At 36.8% G+C, this 19035-nt stretch overlaps 1 protein-coding gene across 3 annotated transcripts in view; it reads left to right on the top strand.

Annotated features, from left to right (window-relative positions):
* Positions 1–19035, top strand: part of LRBA (LPS responsive beige-like anchor protein) — a 791645-nt gene that overhangs the window by 219774 nt on the left and 552836 nt on the right. For all 3 annotated transcript variants that reach the window (XM_053582486.1, XM_053582498.1, XM_053582475.1), the window contains exons 32-33: positions 8525–8603; positions 10677–10810. In XM_053582486.1, coding sequence (XP_053438461.1) covers positions 8525–8603; positions 10677–10810 — 213 coding nt within the window. The remainder of the gene's footprint in view (positions 1–8524; positions 8604–10676; positions 10811–19035) is intronic.

The raw sequence follows: 19035 nt of genomic DNA, 5'->3' as shown, positions 1-19035 counted from the left end.
AAATAGTGTACATTATTAAAAGTATGATTAGTACAAAAAACTTCTTTAGTATACAAATGTAAAATTTTAGTTTGAACAATATATCCTGGCTTCTGCAGCATTTTATGCAGTAAAGAAGTATAATCTAAAAGCAGCAATGGTAGATCTTCCTTAGTAAGTGGTAGGAGATATTCATTAGAGGATAAAGCATATCCACTGTGTATGCATGTTAAAGGAAAAATAAGGCTTTAGTAAATATATTAAAATATTGAACTTTTATGGTTATACATCAGCAAATATTTAATTACTTAGAATATACTATTCTTTCCATATTTTATGATTCCATTATTCCTCTTCAAATATACACGCTTCTTCAGTAATTTTTATACTGGTGTTACCGGCATTTCTTTCTTCAGTAGGTCCTTGTCTCAAGGATTCTAAGAATGAACCCACCAATCATTGATCAGTGGTAAGATAGGATTTTATTAGACACAAAGGAGTACAGAAGGAGTAAAAAGCACCAGAGTTTCTGGCAAAAGGGGAAGACCTAAGTCAGAAGTTTCCCGCATGGGTCCTTTGTCTAGGGGTATATATTATGTTTTTGGCCAGGACTTGGTAGGTGGAAAAACACCTTTTCAAAGTTAATGAGTATGCAAGGTTATTAGGTCTTTGCAGTTTTTGTCTCAGGTAGGGGATTAGGATGTGTGCTCCCTATTCAACGTGGATACATCAAAATGGTTCAGGCTGCTTTGTTCATGACCTTGGTAGAGCACAGAGGGTGTGGCCTGGAAAGGGCAGCCTGTTTGTGCCTAGAGATGGGGGCCTGATTTCTGAGCTCACCTGGGTCTAGAGAATGGGGGCGGGGCGTCCCTGTCCAGCCCTGAGTGTGTGAACCCTGTATCACTGGCTGTTTGCTAATTTGCAGTATTAGTAATTCTATTATTTGCTAAAATATTAGGCTATATTCTGTTTATCAGAGCCATGCACATTACTAGTTTTTGTAATGTCAGGGAAATATTTGAGTAATCTTTGTTTTATATAAGATTTTGGCCAGTTTATCTTTAATCAAAAAAGTTTCATTTATTTAATGTGTGTGTGTGAGAGAGACAGAGAGAAGGTGGAAGGGAGGGAGGGCAGAAGTCTTACAAATACAGTGTAAGTGTTTAAGGATTAAAAATTGGCATTTGGCTTGGTGCCTGTGCCAAAGCAGCTAGTGCGCCAGCCACATACACCTGAGCTGGCGGGTTTGAATCCAGTCCGAGCCTGCCAAATAACAATGACAGCTGCAACCAAAAAATAGCCGGGTGTTGTGGCATGGCGTCTATAGTCCCAGCTACTTGGGAGGCAGAGGCAGGAGATTTGCTTGAGCCCAGGAGTTGGAGGTTGCTGTGAGCTGTGATGATACGGTACTTTACCCAGGGTGACAGCTTGAGACTCTGTCTCAAAAAAAAATTGGCATTTGTTTTGATGATTCTTCATTTCAAGGGACATTAGTTATTTAGTTCCTAAGGGACTTTGGATAAACAATTGGCTGCTCCCTGGATAGAATGCTAAACGGTGATATAGTTACATGTTTTTTGTTCTTTTGAATGTCTGGAAAATTCAGTTTGAAGGAGCCAGTTATAAGTGCTAGGATAAGGAAAAGATAAGCTAGTATCATTCTACTTGTTGGTAGCTTCTCCACTTAAGTATGATGACCTTGTGTGCAAATCTTTAATGTTAAATTAATTTGAAACATTTTTAATGATTTTTTTTTAATGTAAGTTGAAAATATTGTGCATTGTATTTGGAAATGGCATTTTTTCTCTTGCAGGAATGAAGGACAACCTTGTGTGAAATTACCAATATATTTAGTTTATTCTTTTGTGTAATTTTCTTGTTTATCCATGTGGGTAATGTGTCATCTTATGGTTTAAAAAGACTACCTTGGGTTGGGCTACAGTAGCTCACACTTTGTAATCCTAGCATTTTGGAAGGCAGAGGCAGGAGGTTGCTTGAGGCAAGGAGTTCTAGGTTGCTTTGAGCTATGAGGCCATTGCATTCCATCCTGGACTGCACAGTAAAACCCTGTCTCAAAGGAAAAAAAAAAAGACTACTTTTTAAGAAATCTTTTTCTGATATATTCTCTTTTAGGTTTAAAAGGTGGCTGTATTTCTAGGGCAGTATGAAGAAATAATTTTTATTACTTTATTTTGAGCCAAAAATGTTCATTCTCTGTTTCAGATTTTTAATTTACATTTCATCTTATGACCGGGAGCCCTGGCTCGTGCCTGTAATTCTAGCACTCTGGGGGGCCAAGGCGGGTAGATTGGGCTCTTAGGTTGGAGACCAGCCTGAGCAAGAACTAGACCCATCTCTAAAAATACCCGGGTATTGTGGAGGGCGCCTGTATTCCCAGCTACAAAGGAGGCTGAGGGAAGAGAATCGCTTAAGCCCAAGAGTTTGAGGTTGCTATGAGCTGTGTCACCATGATACTCTACTGAAGGCGACAAAGTGAGACTCTGTCTTAAAAACAAACAAACAAAAACAAAAAATGTGTTTTGGGCTGAGAGGAGTAGAAGAACTTTTTATATGTCTCAGGGAATTTAACAGATAAGTAATACATGCACATAAATAGATACCTTCACTGAAATTTGTTAGCATGAATCACAAATTCAGAGTGAATCAATCACTCGGAAGAGCTCTGGGCTTTTTTCCTATAGTGCTTTACAGGAATTTAGAAAAGTAATATTTGAGAATCTACTATATCTTAAATACTTTACATTATTTTACATATTAAAAGACTCCTATTAAAAGTTTGATTGTAGGGGCGGCACCTGTGGCTCAGTCGGTTATGCGCCAGCCCCATATACCAAGGGTGGCGGGTTCAAACCTGGCCCTGGCTGAACTGCAACAACAACAAAAAATAGCTGGGTGTTGTGGCGGGCGCCTGTAGTCCCAGCTACTTGGGAGGCTGAGGCAAGAGAATTGTGTAAGCCCAGGAGTTGGAGGTTGCTGTGAGCTGTGTGATGCCATGGCACTCTACCGAGTGCCATAAAGTGAAACTCTGTCTCTACCAAAAAAAAAAAAAAAAGTTTCATTGTATTCCTGTTTTCTGAATCATGCTGGTATAGGTGGTTGAAAGGGAAGATACTAGAATTCTGCATAACAAAAAAATCAGTACAAGCTTGAAAAGTGTCTCTAATGTATATTAAAAGTAAATATTACTAATTATAGATAACAAATAATTTTTTTTTTGAGACAGTCTCACTTTTGTTGCTTTCAGTAGAGTGCTGTGGCATCACAGCTTATGGCAACCTCAATCTCTTGGGCTGAAGTGATTCTCTTGCCTCAGCCTCCCAAGTAGCTGGGACTATAGCTGCCCCAACGCCTGGCTATTTTTAGAGACAGGATCTTGCTTTTGCTCTTTTTAGCTCATCTTGAGCTCCTGAGTGGAGGCAAACCACCTGCCTTGGCCTCCTAGAGTTCTAGGATTATAGGTGTGAGCCACTGTGCCCGGCCTGATAAATAATTTTAAATCATAAGAAAATTCCAGTGCAAATGCTCAAGAAGTCAAGTTAAGTCATTTATATTTTCTGTTTTGTGAATTGAGAAGTTTATTGGGAAAATAATCATTTTCACTAGTAATCAAAGAATTGTAAAATGTCTACTCTTTTTTGAGGACAAATTGGCAATATATACCAGCATTTTATGTGTATGTATTGACTTCTAGGAAGTTACTTCAAGAAAATAAAGGAGTGCACAAAGATTTATGTAAGAATAGAACCACATATATTTATGTAAGCATATAACAAAACACCATTTCTTATAGTACTTAAGTACTTTCTGATAGTACTTAAAGAGGTAAAAACAGATTTTATTCAGGAATATCGCAATAGGACGAAAGAGACCTCTGCATAAAACTGGGCCCAATTTCAAATATAGCATGAGCAAGTGGAAACTTATAGCCCAGGAGGAAGTCGGGGTTTGTAGATGGAAATTAGTAAGAGGAAATCTTTGGGGTAAGGAGGAATTCTGGTTAATCCAACAGGATTGTTGCTGAGGACAGACTGGGTTGATCAGATATCACCTGGGACTATGGTCCCCAATCCTCAGGCCCTGGGCCAGTACTTGCCTGAGGCCTGTTAGGAACCCAGCTGTGAGATGAGGGGCCTGTGAGGCAGTGAAGCTTCCATCTGTATTTACAGCTTCCCCAAAGGCTCACATCAGCCCCGAGCTCTGCCTCCTGTTAAATCAGCAGTGGCATTGGATTCTCATGGGAGTGTCAACCCAACTGGAAGCTGCACATGCGAGGGATCTAGGTGGCATGCTCTTTTGAGAATCAAATGCCTGATGACCTGAGGTGGAGAAGTCATGTACTTAAATTATCTGGTAACCATTCCCCTGTTCCCCACCTCACAGTCTGTAGAAAAATTGTCTTCCATGAAACTGGTTCCTAGTGACAAAAAGGTTGTGGGCCTCTGACCTGGGGGGATAAGTGGAGAATGAGGAGCCCAATTAGATACTGAGAGTGATCATTTATGAAGGATGGGGTTTTCTTGCTAAACTGACTTAACAAGGGTTCGTGCTAAAACTGAATTTTATAAGGGAGTATAAGATTGGCCTGAGAGAATGTTCAGGAGTCTATGACTGAAGTTTGGTTACCAAAGAATCTTTGTCAGTGGTCCAAAATTGGAAATAACTCAAATGAATGTCCCTGAATTTGGGTTGTCTGGCATTTCCTCATGAGTAGAAACAGAATATGTTTCCTTGATAGGAATATTACAGAACAGACTGAGAAGAAAAGAATTCAGTTATGTGACCAATTTTAATACTGTCCCAATGCTAAAGATCATAAAGATCAAGCATAGATCACTTGATTAAAGTGGTAACTACCAGGTTTCTAAAGTTACTCTTTTTACTTTTTAAATTCATAAGTGTTTGTGCGGCAGTACTTTGAAATCATTTAAATATCTTTCTCCTCAGATTGCTGATTAATTCATATCATTACGACCTTATTTTATTCAATGGGTTATAATTAGTTACTATCGTTGTTGAATGCTGAAATTGTTTGCAGTTTGGTCAGTGTGAGCCCCTTTTAGCTGTCTTCTCTGTCCTCTGGTCATATTCTATCATTTCTTGGGCATTTCCTGGCTTTCTGGAAAGTACAAAGATTTTTCAAGCTCATTTTATATTTTTCTTTTCTTTCTTTCTCCCTTCCCTTCCCTTCCCTTCCCTTCCCTTCCCTTCCCTTCCCTTCCCTTCCCTTCCCTTCCCTTCCCTTCCCTTCCCCTCCCCTCCCCTCCCCTCCCCTCCCCTCCCCTCCCCTCCCCTCCCCTCCCCTCCCCTCAAGCTGTCACCCTGGGTACAGTGCTGTGGCATCACAGCTTACAGCATCCTCCAACTCCTGGGCTTAAGCGATTCTCTTGCCTCAGTCTCCCAAGTATCTGGGACTACAGGCACCTGCCACAACACCCAGCCATTTTTTAGTTTTAGTTGTCATTACTGTTTGGCAGGCCTGGGCTGGATTCCAACTCGCCAGCTCTGGTGTATATGGCTGGTTCCTTAACCGCTTGAGCTACAGGCACTGAGCCTATTTTTCTTTTCTTTTTTTTTAAACTTTGAGATAGGGTGTCTCTCTGTTGCTTCAGTTAGAGTGCAGTGGTGGCGTCATAGCTCATGGCGGCCTCAAACTCCTGGACTTCAGTCTTTCTGCCTCAGCCTCCCAAAACATGCCTGGCTAATGGTTCTATTTTTTTTATATAGTCTGTATAGACTGGTCTCAAACTCCTGACCTCAAGCAATCCTCTAGTCTTGGCCTTCCAAAGTATTAAGATTGCAGGTGTGATTGTGCCTGGCCTTGTTTTATACCTTTCTTCCACAGATTTAGAATCAAGCATTTCTTTCTTTTAGTGGAAAATGGTATTTAGAAACCAAGATGTATGTGTTGCTGCTTCCATGTCCTCTTGTTGAATGAAGCTAGGGACTATGTGTGTGTTTGCATATATAAAAATGTTTATACAATAATATAAGAGTTTAAAAAATACATACTCTTATTCACATATGCTATTTCTCTGTCTCTATTGGATCCATGAATTTACAGAGGTATCCTTAATATTAGGCTGCTACTTTACAGTTCTTCTTAGAAACTCTTTTATTTAAATTCCCATGTCACCTTGTTTGGGCTTTAATAACTTGCTCTGGGCTAACGCAGCTCCAGTCTGAAGCAGATGCTTTCTTTGGTCTGTTCCTAATTGCTTTCTTACTGAATAGTTCAAGAAGAATTGGGAAAGTGATTATGATCTGTACCATCATATTAACCTGAAATTAAAAAACAAACAAACAAACAAAGAATTTGGAAAGAGGGCCTTTATTCACTTAAAGGATAACTATTTTATTTTTTGGACACAATGGGAAAATAACTGATAATAGTTATGACTGTTGTAAGTTATCATTACAGATTCTTAAAGTTCTGGGCTTTTAAATCTGATCATATTTACTGCTACAATTTGAGTCCAGTTTGAGTCAGGTTGGGGGCAGGTGATGTAAGTAGTTTCCTGTGGCTTATGGCTTTGGAACCAAGCCACAGTAAGACCCTTAATTCTTAGATATTCATCTTTACCACAAACAAATCATTAGAGACATTATGTTTAGATTATATTATACAGCTATTTTTCCTCCTGTGCACACTCAAGGATCTGGCATCTCAAAGGCTACAATTTTCCTTGTAGGTGAGTCTATTCTCTTCATCTTTTTTTAAACCTCATAGATGAGCATTTATTCTCTATGGGTGCTTCCAGTGTACCCCTGCTTGGAAGTTTGGAGAATGAACCAAAACATCAGACTTCTGATGCTACGTGGATTCCAGGATCCTTTGAGCCCCTCCTTCCTCCTTATCAGCTTTCCATATTCTTTGTTTGTTTGCCTTACTTTGTTTGCTTCTTACTGGGTCTATCGCTGACTAGAATTTTGATGTGATTTTAGTCTTTATTTTCCTTAAGCTTATCATGGCACTCTTTTTAGAATACAATACTCCTTTCAGAAACTGAAACTTGACTTTATAAACTGCATCTGCAAATGCAATGTATAGGTCTCCTGCACCTATATACTCCATGTCCAGAAGATAGCATCCCAGTTAGATCCCAGTGACTCCTATGGTTCCTTTGTCATAGAAGGCAATTTGATACTGTATGTATCCATTCTTCCTTCTTCTTCCTAATGTTGGCCTTAGAAAGCAAATGGTCTGATTCTTTAGGTCTTACTCCTAGTGTAAATGGAATGATGATGTCTTCATCTATATCTCGATTCTGAAACAAAGTTTTTCTCTTCTTGCTTTCTTTTTAGAACTCTTCAGAATACAGTAAATTATGTTCCAAATTAGCCTTCTAGATTACTTCTTTCAAGACTTGTCATAATGTATGTTGTTTCTATTCCTACACATTTTTTTCTCATAGTGTATATTATTTTTATTTCTATGTATATTCTTTGGCTCTATCAGGGTTAATTTCCTGGTGACTGTTTTTTTTTTTTGCTGTTGTTTTTTGTTGGGTGAAATTTGTAAGCATAGTTAATTTTTGAAAACATAAAGAAGATGACAGTTATATAGGAGAAAACAGTTTGGATATTTTTACTATAAGAGGATGAATTGGTCATTTAACAACATGGAGGTCTAAGACAATACTCATTAAGGGTACCTGGGTGCATTGATTATAAAGAGTGAAATAGAATCACATGGTGGAAATTAACTATACATGGTAGTTCAAACACAGACAGTGACATAAAAATAGTAGAAAATAAACAGCAAAGTATAAATATTGTTCTCCTAAAAGGTAGGAGTTGGTAATAATTAAAGGAATCATTTCTGTAGTTAACATTAATTGAAGACCTTCTAAGATGTCAGGTTCTCTGGGCTTTCATTTTTCATTGAAAAAAAATGAAGGTTCTGCTTTCAAAAAGTTCAATATAGTAGTTACAGGGAAATTTTAGAAAAGAATTGAAATGCAGTGTCACAAATGCAATTTCAGGTTATATATTGTAATTACAGTAAGGACATAAATGAGAGAATGTAAGTTCTTTTTGAATCATTTAAGAAAGGTTTCTCAGATGTTCATTGGGTTATATTTGCCAGACTAGGACTCATGAGCAGTCAATGTATAGCAGAAGTCATTTCATGACTGAAAACTACCAGTTTTTATGGTAACGGAGGTAAAACTAATTGCAATCAACTGTTCCTATTTTGTTTGTTTTTAAAAATTGCTTTTAATTGTAAATTTCTTTTGGCACTTAGTGCTGAATAGAAAGGTTTGTGAACCTTGTTTAGTGAGTCAAAATTTACTTTTGTCTTACCTCTTCAGCCCCTGGGTAAAACGATTGCTTGGCATGATAATTAAGCTTGTAACTGAGATTTTTATATGAAAGGATCCAAGAAAACCTTGTTAATTATTAGATTTTAATTGTTATCCAAATAGCAATGGGTGTTTAAAAAGATAAATTACAATGTTATTGTTGACTGTTATAAAGACATTCTTTTTGTTTAAATCCTTAAGTGGTTATTTTTCTTTTATAGGGAGTAGAACATCTAGTGCAAAATTGCCCTCAGTTCCAACAGTTGGTTCAGTTTCACAAGACCCAGTTTCAAATATGAGGTATTTAAGTTATTCACGTGGCTACTGTGTTTTATGCCTTTTGATGACTCTTTAAGCTATCTACCTACATTGCTTTCCTCCCTTCCTTCCACCTCTCCTTCCTTCTTCTCTCCCTCCCTCATTTCTTCCTTCTTGCCTTCCTAATATATAACATTTAGAAGCTTGGGAATATTTCCTAAGTTCATTTTATTTTGAAGGTTTATGAGTTGTAAAAGGTTAATAAGTGACTATTTGTGATACAAAAATTGCTATGTGTACATGTAACATATATATGAATGTATGGATTATGTTTCAAATGATTTCAGATCGGAAGTTTAGGATTTGTTGTTCCTCTTTTTTTTTTTTTTTTCTTCCTCTTACTCTCTTGCCTGGGTTATAGTGCCATGGTGTTAGCCTAGCTCTCAGTATCCTTAAACTCCTGGGCTCAAGCAGTCCTCCTGTAGCTGGGACTGCAGGCCTGAGTAATTTTTCTAATTCTTAGTAGTGACGAGTCTCACTCTTGTTCAGGGTGGTCTTGAATCCCTGAGCTCAAAGTGATCCTCCTGCCTCGGCCTCTCAGAGCACTGGTATTAGAAGCATGAATCATCATGTCCTGCCTTTGTTGTTCCTCTATTATTAAAATATTGAAATAGTAAGTGACAACAAGTCCACTGAAGCTACATGGTACTGAATTAAAGATAGATTTTTGCTGTCACTTACTATGTTTAATTGGGCATATGTATTTCAAAGTTTAATTTGGAATGCTGTGAATGTGTTTTCTACCACTGGTCAGAGAGTTTTGATTTTTCTGAGTACAATTTGAAAATCCATAGCACTCCACAAATGTTGGCACTGGGAGGTTAGAGTATAAGCTGGTAGTTGTAATATCTTCTGGGCATAGAAAGTTCTGTGAGATATACAGAGGGAAATGGTATTTAGGATAGTATCTATAAAGGAGATGGTTACCGATGGCAGAATCTGAAAAAAGTTTGTGCTGATCATTTCAGTAGCAACTGCTTTCTTCTTATTTACCTACACTGCTTTGTGAATTGGAAGTACTCCTGGTGTGAATAGTAGATAAGCAATGGCTCTTTCTATACTTGTTTGATTTATAAGTTAGAAACTAAAGTTATAGATCCCTTTGAACTTCCTGAAATGCAAGGACTCGTTTCTTTTTAAATTACTTAAATGTATGTATATGTATTTTTATGAATACAGGTACATATAGTCACATAGACATATCTAACATTTAAATTGAGACAACTATAAAAGTTCCTATATAGTATATTATCTTCAAATGAAAAATTGTTAAGAAAAATTAGAAAGAAATTATTGTCTTTAGTAAAAAAGAACTGTTTCTTGCAGTTTATGATCATTTTTTTGAGTCTGTATGATACGCTGAAGCTGAGAACGTAAAAGTGAAGGCACGATTCTTGAACTGGTTTAGTGGTAAATAGACAGTGAAGATTTGGAAAAAAAAAAAAATATATATATATATATATATTTTAAGAGGCCTTGGTCTGTCACAGAGGTTGGAGGGTAATGGCACAATCAAAGCTCACTGTAACCTGAAATTCTTGGGCTCAAGTGATCCTCCTGCCTCTGTCTCCCAAGTAGGTGGGACTGTGGGGTGAGCCACTATGCCTGGCTAAAAAAAAAAAAAAAATTTATTATAGTGATGGGGTCTCACCATGTTGCCTAGGCTGCTCTTGAACTCCTGGCCCTAAGTGATCCTCCACCTTGGCCTCCTAAAGTGCTGGGATTATAGGCATGAGCCACTATGCTGTGCCAGTAGAGTGTATTTAGATTCTTATGATGGGGCTAAGATGAAAGTGTTTTAATTTGGCACTTAAAACTTCCAGTAAGAACTGATGCTTAGAGTGTTTGTTGGGGCTGATGGTGGCAAGATAGATCAGGATAAAAAATGAATATTCAAAGCAGAAGCAATGTTGTGTGTGGGAGTAATGCCTCTTAAGATAATTAAAATTTTTTCACATTGATTTATATTTCTGTGGAAATACATGTTTTATTTTAGAAAGGTGAAAGTTGATACATTCTATTGAAGTTCAGGTAACTTAACTGGCTTTTTATTAGTATTACAGAGAGGCTTGAGCATGCTTTGGAAAAGGCAGCTCCTCTTCTGCGAGAGATTTTTGTGGATTTTGCACCTTTTCTTTCTCGGACACTTTTGGGTAGCCATGGACAAGAACTGCTTATTGAAGGAACAAGTAAGTGATTTTTCTTTATTTCATTTGTAAATATTTTACATTTGTAAAATACTTAAATAGGCAGTAAGAGATGCATGGGGTTTCATTGTTTTTTTTTTTTTTTTTTTTTTTTAAAGGAATTTTATTTTATTTATTTATTTATTTGGCGAGGGCTGAGTTTGAACCCACCACCTCTGGCATATGGGGCCAGTGTCCTACCCCTTTGAGCCACAGGCACCAACCTTCATTGTTTGTTTTCAGCCTTTGACAAGGCTTCTCCTAGAGTCTGTATCTTTTGAAGAATATATCATGTCTCTGTTCTATTCTATTCCATTCAAAATTTTTATCAATGATTTGGATGAAGCAGAAAATTATGTGTTAAACTAAAGCATGATGAGATTTTTTTTTTTTTTGTACATATTAAACTATTTGTGTAGAGAACTGGAGAGACTAGTGTCACTGGGTTTTATTTGACCTTAAAATCTATATAAACAAGAATATGGTATATTGCCACATATTAAAAGATTGTGTTAAAGTAGATAGCATGCAGAAGTACAATTCTGAGGGGATTGAAAACCATGCTATTTATGGAATGGATGAGGAATAATGGGATTTCTTATTTTCGTGTTTGGCATTTGCCATGTCGCAAGTGTCTTCAAATATTAGAGAGGGTAGCAACCAAGTGAAAGTATACTTACCCTGAATTTCGTTAGGGAGCAGATAATCAGTTCAGTTACAGGATAATGTTTCAAGCAATTAGTTCTGTTTAAAAGTTTAGCAGACTAGGGTTGGGTGTGGTGGCTCAGGCCTGTAATTGTAGCACTCCAGGAGGCCAAGGCGGATGGATTGCCTGAGCTCACTAGATCCAGACCAGCCAGAGCCAAGAGTGAGACCTCGTTTCCAAAAATAGCCTGGTGTTGTGGCAGGCGCCTGTAGTCCCAGCTATTTGGAAGGCTGAGGCAAGAGAATTGCTTGAGCCCAAGAGTTTGAGGTTGCTGTGAGCTATGATAACACCATGGCACTCTACCTAGAGGGACAGAGAAAGACTTTCGAAAAAAAAAAAAAAAAAAGTTTTGCAAACTGATTTCAAAATACTAGTCTTTTCCCCATAACTAAGATGTTTTTTTTTTTTTTTCTTGGAGAAGCTAGAAGACTTTCAATAATGATAGAGAATTAATTTTCGTGTTCAAAACTATATGGATCAAGTGATTGCTAAATATGGCTTGTCTTTGTCCATGATTGATGATCTAGGTTAGGATAAGATACTTATATTCTCCTAAAGCTAAAAATGTCATGGGAAAACCCTTTCATCTATAGTGTCGTTATCAATGACATTGATAGTGTCATTATCAATTTATAGCTTTGATTATCATAATTTTTTCTTGGTTAACTGTAGTTAGAAGATCTCCTAAGGAATTTTTAAAAACTTATGGAAAAAGTCCTGCTTTTGCAGAAATAAGGATATGCTGGAAATACAAGATGTTGGTTGTATCTGAGAGTTAACTGTGGGGTATGAACCCTTCATTTGACTTTTTTTTTTCTCTTTTGGAGATGGAGTCTCACTCTGTCACTCTGGGTAGAGTACCATGGTGTCATCATAGCTCACAGCAACCTGAAACTCTTGGGCTTAAGTGATCCTTTTGCCTCAGCCTCCTGAGTAGCTGGGACTACTGATATCTGCCACAATGCCTGCCTAGTTTTTCTATTCTTAGTAAAGAATTGGTTTCACTCTTGCTCAGGCTGGTCTCAAACTCCTGAGCTCAAGCATTCTACCTGCCTCATTCTGTCAGGTGCTAGAATTTACAGATGCAAGCCACTGTACCTGGCCAGGAGTTTTATTTATGAAGTATTCATATTTTAAAAGAATTGAATTAGGAGCTGGGCATGGTGCTCAAGCCTGTAATCTTGGTTACTCTAGAGGGTGAGGCATTGGGAATGCTTGAGGCCTGGGGTTTGAGACCAGCTTGGGCAACATAGTGATAATTTCCAAAATTATCTAGGCATGATGGTGCATGTCCATAATCTCATTTATTCAGAAGGTTAAGGCTGTAGTGAGCTACGATTTTGCCACTGAACTTCAACCTGGGTGATAGGGCGAGACTCCATATCTTAAAAAAAAGGTTTTTTATTTTTTAATTAAAAATAAAATTGAACTAAAAAATTATAGGGCTTTCCATTAATTTATGTTTCACATATCAAACCTTTATTTTTTCAATTGATTTGTCAACTTATGAACTTAAATCCACTTTATTCATTAAAAAGTTAAGTAAAGCGGATTTATTAATTACAGACTTTCAGTAGTAGTTGGTCCTTGGATTTTATGATAGATATGACAACATAGGATAATATTAGATATCCAGAAGTAGGGCGGCACCTGTGGCTCAAGGAGTAGGGCGCTGGTCCCATATGCCGGAGGTGGCAGGTTCAAACCTAGCCCCGGCAAAAAACCACAAAAAAAAAAAAAAAGATATCCAGAAGTATTAGAAATTAGTAATTCTACCCTCAGTGAATCCCCAACAATAAAAAAAAAAAAGAGAAATTAGTAATTCTAGATCCCTGAAAAAAATTTAATTTAGAATTAATTTTTTACTGGTAAATTCCTGTAAGATGTTAAGAGGGAAGAAGATGTACTGTTGCTCATTTATAAACTTGAGCAGTGCCTAGACAGTGAACTATGTTCATAAAAATAGCATACAAATATGAGTTGTTTTGCAACTTATGTATTTTATGTTGGGAGCAATATTTGGGGTTGTGATTTTATGCACCATAAAGCAGAAAGGTTTTGAGAGGTTATACTACTGTATAAACAGTGTAATATTATACAAAAAGCATTGACATGAAAGGCAGGAGCTCTTTTTTTTTTTTTTTTTTTAAATTATAGCTGTGTACATTAATGGAAACATGGGGTGCAAGGTGCTGGTTTTATATACAATTTGAAATATTTTCATTGAACTGGTTAACATAGCCTTTATGGCATTTTCTAAGTTACTGTGTTCAGACATTTATATTCTGCATTTAGTAAGTTTACCTATACTTTTCTAAGATGCTTGGTTTTAACTCTGTTGTTGCCAGTGACTAGCTGTGTGATCAGGTTTAGAATGCTTATTAATTTTTAAAAATTCTAATAAGTTTTAAAAAATATTTTAAAACATTTTTAATAAAAATTTTAAATATTTACTAAAGTAGGAAGTATAGTATTCCATGAACTTTTATCTGGCTACCAAATCATTTTTCCTTTCCTTTTCTTTCTTTCTTTTTCTTTTTCTTTTTTTTTAAGACAGAGTCTCACCTTGTCACCCTGGGTAGAGTGCTGTGGCGTCATAGCTCACTGCAACTTCAAGCTCTTGGGCTCAGTATATCTTCTTGCCTCAGCCTCCCCAGTACCTAAGACTACACACGCATGACCCATGATGCCTGGCCAGTTTTTCTATTTTATCTTATTTTTGTAGTAGAGACGGGGCCTCACTCTTGCTCAGGTTCGTCTCGAACTCCTGAGCTCAAGCAACACACTTGCCTCAGCCTCCCATAGTGTTAGGATTACAGGCATGTGCCACCATGCCCAGTCTAAACCATCTTTATTTTTCCATAATTATTTGCTATTTTTACCTCCTTTTGCTTTGCTTTAGTATTTAAAACAATCTCATCTATCATGTGATTTAGCCCCTGACACAAAAGGTATTTTCTTTACATAATCACAGTGTTATTATCACATTAATGATATTAACAGTAGTTTGTTAATATCACCTAATATCTACCCTATATTTAACTCTGTCTAAAAAGTATCTTTATATAGTTGAGTTTCTTCCAATTAAGATGCAAACAAAATTCACTTATTGTAGGTAGTTTTCTTAAGTCTCTCATAAGTCCTTATTAATACAAAATAGTTTCTTACATTCTCCCTTTGTTTCCATTTGCTTGGTTATTTTATAGAACGTTACATATTTTGGGACTCTGGCTATTTCTCTAGCCTATGTATTTTCTAAAGACTTGAAGTTAAATCTAAAAGCTTAATTATCTGTAATAATTCATACTACATCATGCCTGGAGTCCATACTGTCTGATTGTCTCAATTTTACTGATAGGCAGTTACAATAATTTGTAAGGAGTGATATTTTGTAACTTTTATTTATTGTATTTTATTGCGTATGTGACAGTCTTCCTCAGTTACCTGGAGCGTAGTAAAGTCATTGTTGCTGACTGCAACCTCAAATTCCCAAACTCCTGGGCTCAAGCAATCCTCCTGCCTTCACCTCTCAAGTAGCTAGGACTACACAGCCAGGCCTGCATAATTTTTCTATTTTCCTATTTTTTTTTTTTTTTTTTTTGTAGAGAACAGGGTCTCTCTTTTGCTCGGGCTCAGGCTCCTCAGATGATCCTCCTGCCTTGTCCTCTCACAGTGCTAGGATTATAGGCATGAGCTATTGTAATCAGCCTTTATTACTTTTATTTTTGATTGATTTTTTTTTTTTGTAGAGACAGAGTCTCACTTTATTGCCCTCTGTAGAGTGCCATGGCATCACACAGCTCACAGCAACCTCCAGTTCCTGGGCTTAGGTGATTCTCTTGCCTCAGCCTCCCGAGTAGCTGGGACTACATGGGGCACCCGCCATAATGCCCGGCTATTTTTTTGTTTCAATTTGGCCGGGGCTGGGTTTGAACCCGCCATGCTCAGTATATGGAGCCAGTGCACTACCCACTGAGCAACAGGCACCGCCCTATTTTTGATTTTTTTTTTAAATTTTCTATTTTATTTTATTTTTAATTTTTTTTGAGAAGAAACTCACTCTGTGCAGGGCTGTGGCATTGTAGCTCACAGCAACCTCAAACTCTTGGGCTCAAGTGATCCTCTTGCCTGAACCTCCCAAGTAGTTGGGCACCCACCAAATGCCTGGCTGTTTTCAGAGATGGGTCTCACTCTTGCTCAGGCTGGTCTTAAACTCGTGAGCTCAGGCAATCCACCAGCCTTGGCCTCCCAGAGTGCTAGGATAACCAGTGTGAGCTACCACACCTTGTCCTACTTTTATTTTTCTTAAAGTGATCTTCCAAAGAATAAAGAAAACATTAGCCTAAAAACTTCTAATTGTGTCTTACAACTACTGTATGTTTGTCATATTCTTGTTGGAAATCTAAGATTCATTATGGGGTCATAATGATATGATTTTTTCTGTATCTTGAAACACTATGCTATTTCATCACTATATATCAATTATTCTTTATTATGCTAGGGACTCAAATAATAAGAAGACAAGAATAGTAGAGTTTCCCTTTAGAATGATGGTACAATAGGAAAAAAAAATCATTATTCTTATGGATTACCCTCAATTTTCTTACTGTTTTGCCCAATGCGTTACATTGTATTTTAGGAAGGTATAAACTTGGAATTTAAATGGGAGAAAAAAAACTTACATTTGGTGTAGGCAAAAATATCTTGATCTTCCAAAGGGCCACACTACATAGTATATGATCACGTTATTCCAACAGTAAAGACTTCATTGGTAAAAATTTAAGTGATAATTTGTGGCAAGAGCCTAGATATCTTGCTAGGCACAAGTTCTCACACCTGTAATCATAGCACTCTGGGAGGCCAGGGCGGGTGGACTGCTTGAATTCAGGAGTTGGAAACCATCCTGAGCTAGAGTGAGACCCCATCTCTAAAAAAATAGCTGGGTGTAGTGGCAGGCGCCTGTAATCCCTGCTACTTGGGAGGCTGAGGCAAGAGAATCTCTTGAGACCAAGAGGTTGAGGTTGCTGTGAGCTGTGATGTCAGATCACTCTACTGAGGATGCCAAAGTGAGACTCTGCCTAAAAAATTAATAAATGAATAAATAAATAAAATTAATAAAGAACCTAGATATCCCATTTTTCTAAAAGTAGGTGTGACAGTGTTCTTTCATCTTTTGTGATAATGATGTACCACAATTTAATTGGTATTGTTTCTAAGTGGATAAATGCTAAAGGCAGGTATGCATATGATGATGATTGGAAGGAAAAGTTTATATATAAATGAAAATTCGATGAAATTTTTATACTAAGTGATAAAAATCATAATGAAATATTTTGCAAGTCTGGAACAAAGAAGATTGCCTGTTCTCTCTTCAGCAAAACTTTGAGTCATCTAACTTTTCCAAAGTGGATTTGAATATACAATTTCAAGAAGAATAACTGGAATTAGTGCTAAGCTAGAATGTATTAAACATGTATTTGAAAGTTAGAATTAGTATTTGCAAAATGGATGTATTCCAATTTCATGATGAGCATTTTGTTATACTCAAAGGACATTCTTTATTCGATGTATATTTTTAAAACCAAGAAAATACAGGATAGGAATTTGACTTTATTATGCTTAAATTCATAGTAAAATTTCTAATAATGGTTAATACCACCCCATTATTCTTTTTATAATTTTTTAAGATGGCTTAAAATCTATATAAAAAAGCATTTATATATTCCACTTGGTAAATGGTTACGACTATTCATTCATGGTATACTGGAGGATTTAGATAGACCAATGGCCACTAGATTAATATCTGGTAAGTTATTTGATTTTATGATTGAAGTCATGTATCTTGTTTGAGTTTCCACTGAAGAAATTCTGTAGTTTTTGGTCATGAAATTACAGGTCAGTATAGGTATAAAACTCTTGGCTTGGCATCCTGAGTTTGTCCTTTTGATAGGCAAATTCCCAATGTTTTAAAAAGCAACTAAAAAATAATATCAAGTGAACTAAACCCAACTATTATTCTGAGAGACTTTTAGAGAGGTCAAATTATGAGTCCATTCAGATTTCTGAGCCTGTACAGTACCATCATTTTCTTTTGATTGAAGAAATAATAGGGGCTAGGGAATGTGTGTGTGTGTACGTGTGTGTATAAAATGAAAACTGATACTCCCTGCAACAACTTAGAAGTTGACCCTAAGGTTTCAGGGCCTTCCTTTGGATACTTCTTAGAGTCTGATTGTAAATCTGAAGACAGATTTATTGGTTTATTTTTCATTTCTTGCTTTTCATACTTACAAAGAGTGCCACCCAAAGGCAAAAGTTTAGGTCACAAATAGAAGTGATTTAAGTTATGCAGTTCGATGCTACGTCCATAATTGGGGTTGTCTTCTGTTTCTTTACTCTCAAAGTTTTATACAGGGGGGCCATAAAGGTCATGTGCAATTAAAAATTGCACACTATTTTAAATGGCACATGAACTTTATGACCACCTTCTCTTTTGGTTTGTATTACTGGTGTTCTTTAGCTAGGGAACTTAGTATTAGAGGTCTAACATCAGATCTCTTTTTGTCCCTTGAAGCCCTTCATCATTTAAAATCAAAAATACTGTGTACCCTGGCTTCTCCCCCGACAAATTCTGTCACCCACCCCAAGAAAAAACTCACATTATTTGTACAGATTGGGCTGTAAAATGTTTCCTGACCTTTTATTAGCATTGGTATCCTGATCAGTCAACTTACTGGTCAATCAGTTTTTTTGCTGAATCTTCACTTCCAACTAAATAGTAGCTATCAGCTTTCTTCTGGTTTACTGACCTTTACTCCTGAGAAATACAACTGAGATAAATAAATGTAAATATGTTGTGTATCCTATGATATATGTGATAAAAGAGCTCTATAAATCTTCCTAATTTTGGATAATTCAAGGCCTTTTTATCACTATTATTCATATTTGAGTGGATATTAAAGGCCCCAGATTTAGTGCCCAATTCTGGAATTCTGGTTCCTCTAGAACAGTGGTTCTCAACCTTCTTAATGCTGTGGCCCTTTAATACAGTTCCTGTGGGTTGCGATCCACACGTTGAGAACTGCTGCTCTAGCAATAGGCTTAATGACCTAATTATAGAAATAATCTGAATTTACATTTTGAAAGTAATGGGTTTTGAAGTTGGAATAGAATTGAACGTCTTTTTTCTGGGTTACTTTTTATGACAAGTAGCAAGGTTTCATATCAGCAAAGGTCTATGCCAACAATAGCAAATGGAGTATTGCCTGGCTTTCTCTTTTTGCCTTGGGTGTATTGACCTTAGGATCTATGACCACGCTGACCTGCTCACCTAATGCAACACATAAACATTCTGTAGGTAATTTTCATGCCAGTGTTGACGCTATTCCCATCATTTCTATGTTATGTATTTTTTTAGGCATTGAGAAAAATGGTTCTAACTTTTATTGAAAAGTGAAGGGGGTGAACAGTCTGCTATTTGCAAAGCTACAAAAAGTGAACGTGTGCTCATTCGAGGCATTGT

Source organism: Nycticebus coucang, chromosome 1 (genome assembly GCF_027406575.1).
Source record: "Nycticebus coucang isolate mNycCou1 chromosome 1, mNycCou1.pri, whole genome shotgun sequence".
NCBI lineage: Eukaryota > Metazoa > Chordata > Mammalia > Primates > Lorisidae > Nycticebus > Nycticebus coucang.
The sequence above is the reverse complement of the archived record's forward strand: the minus strand, read 5'-3'. Positions and strand labels throughout refer to the sequence as shown.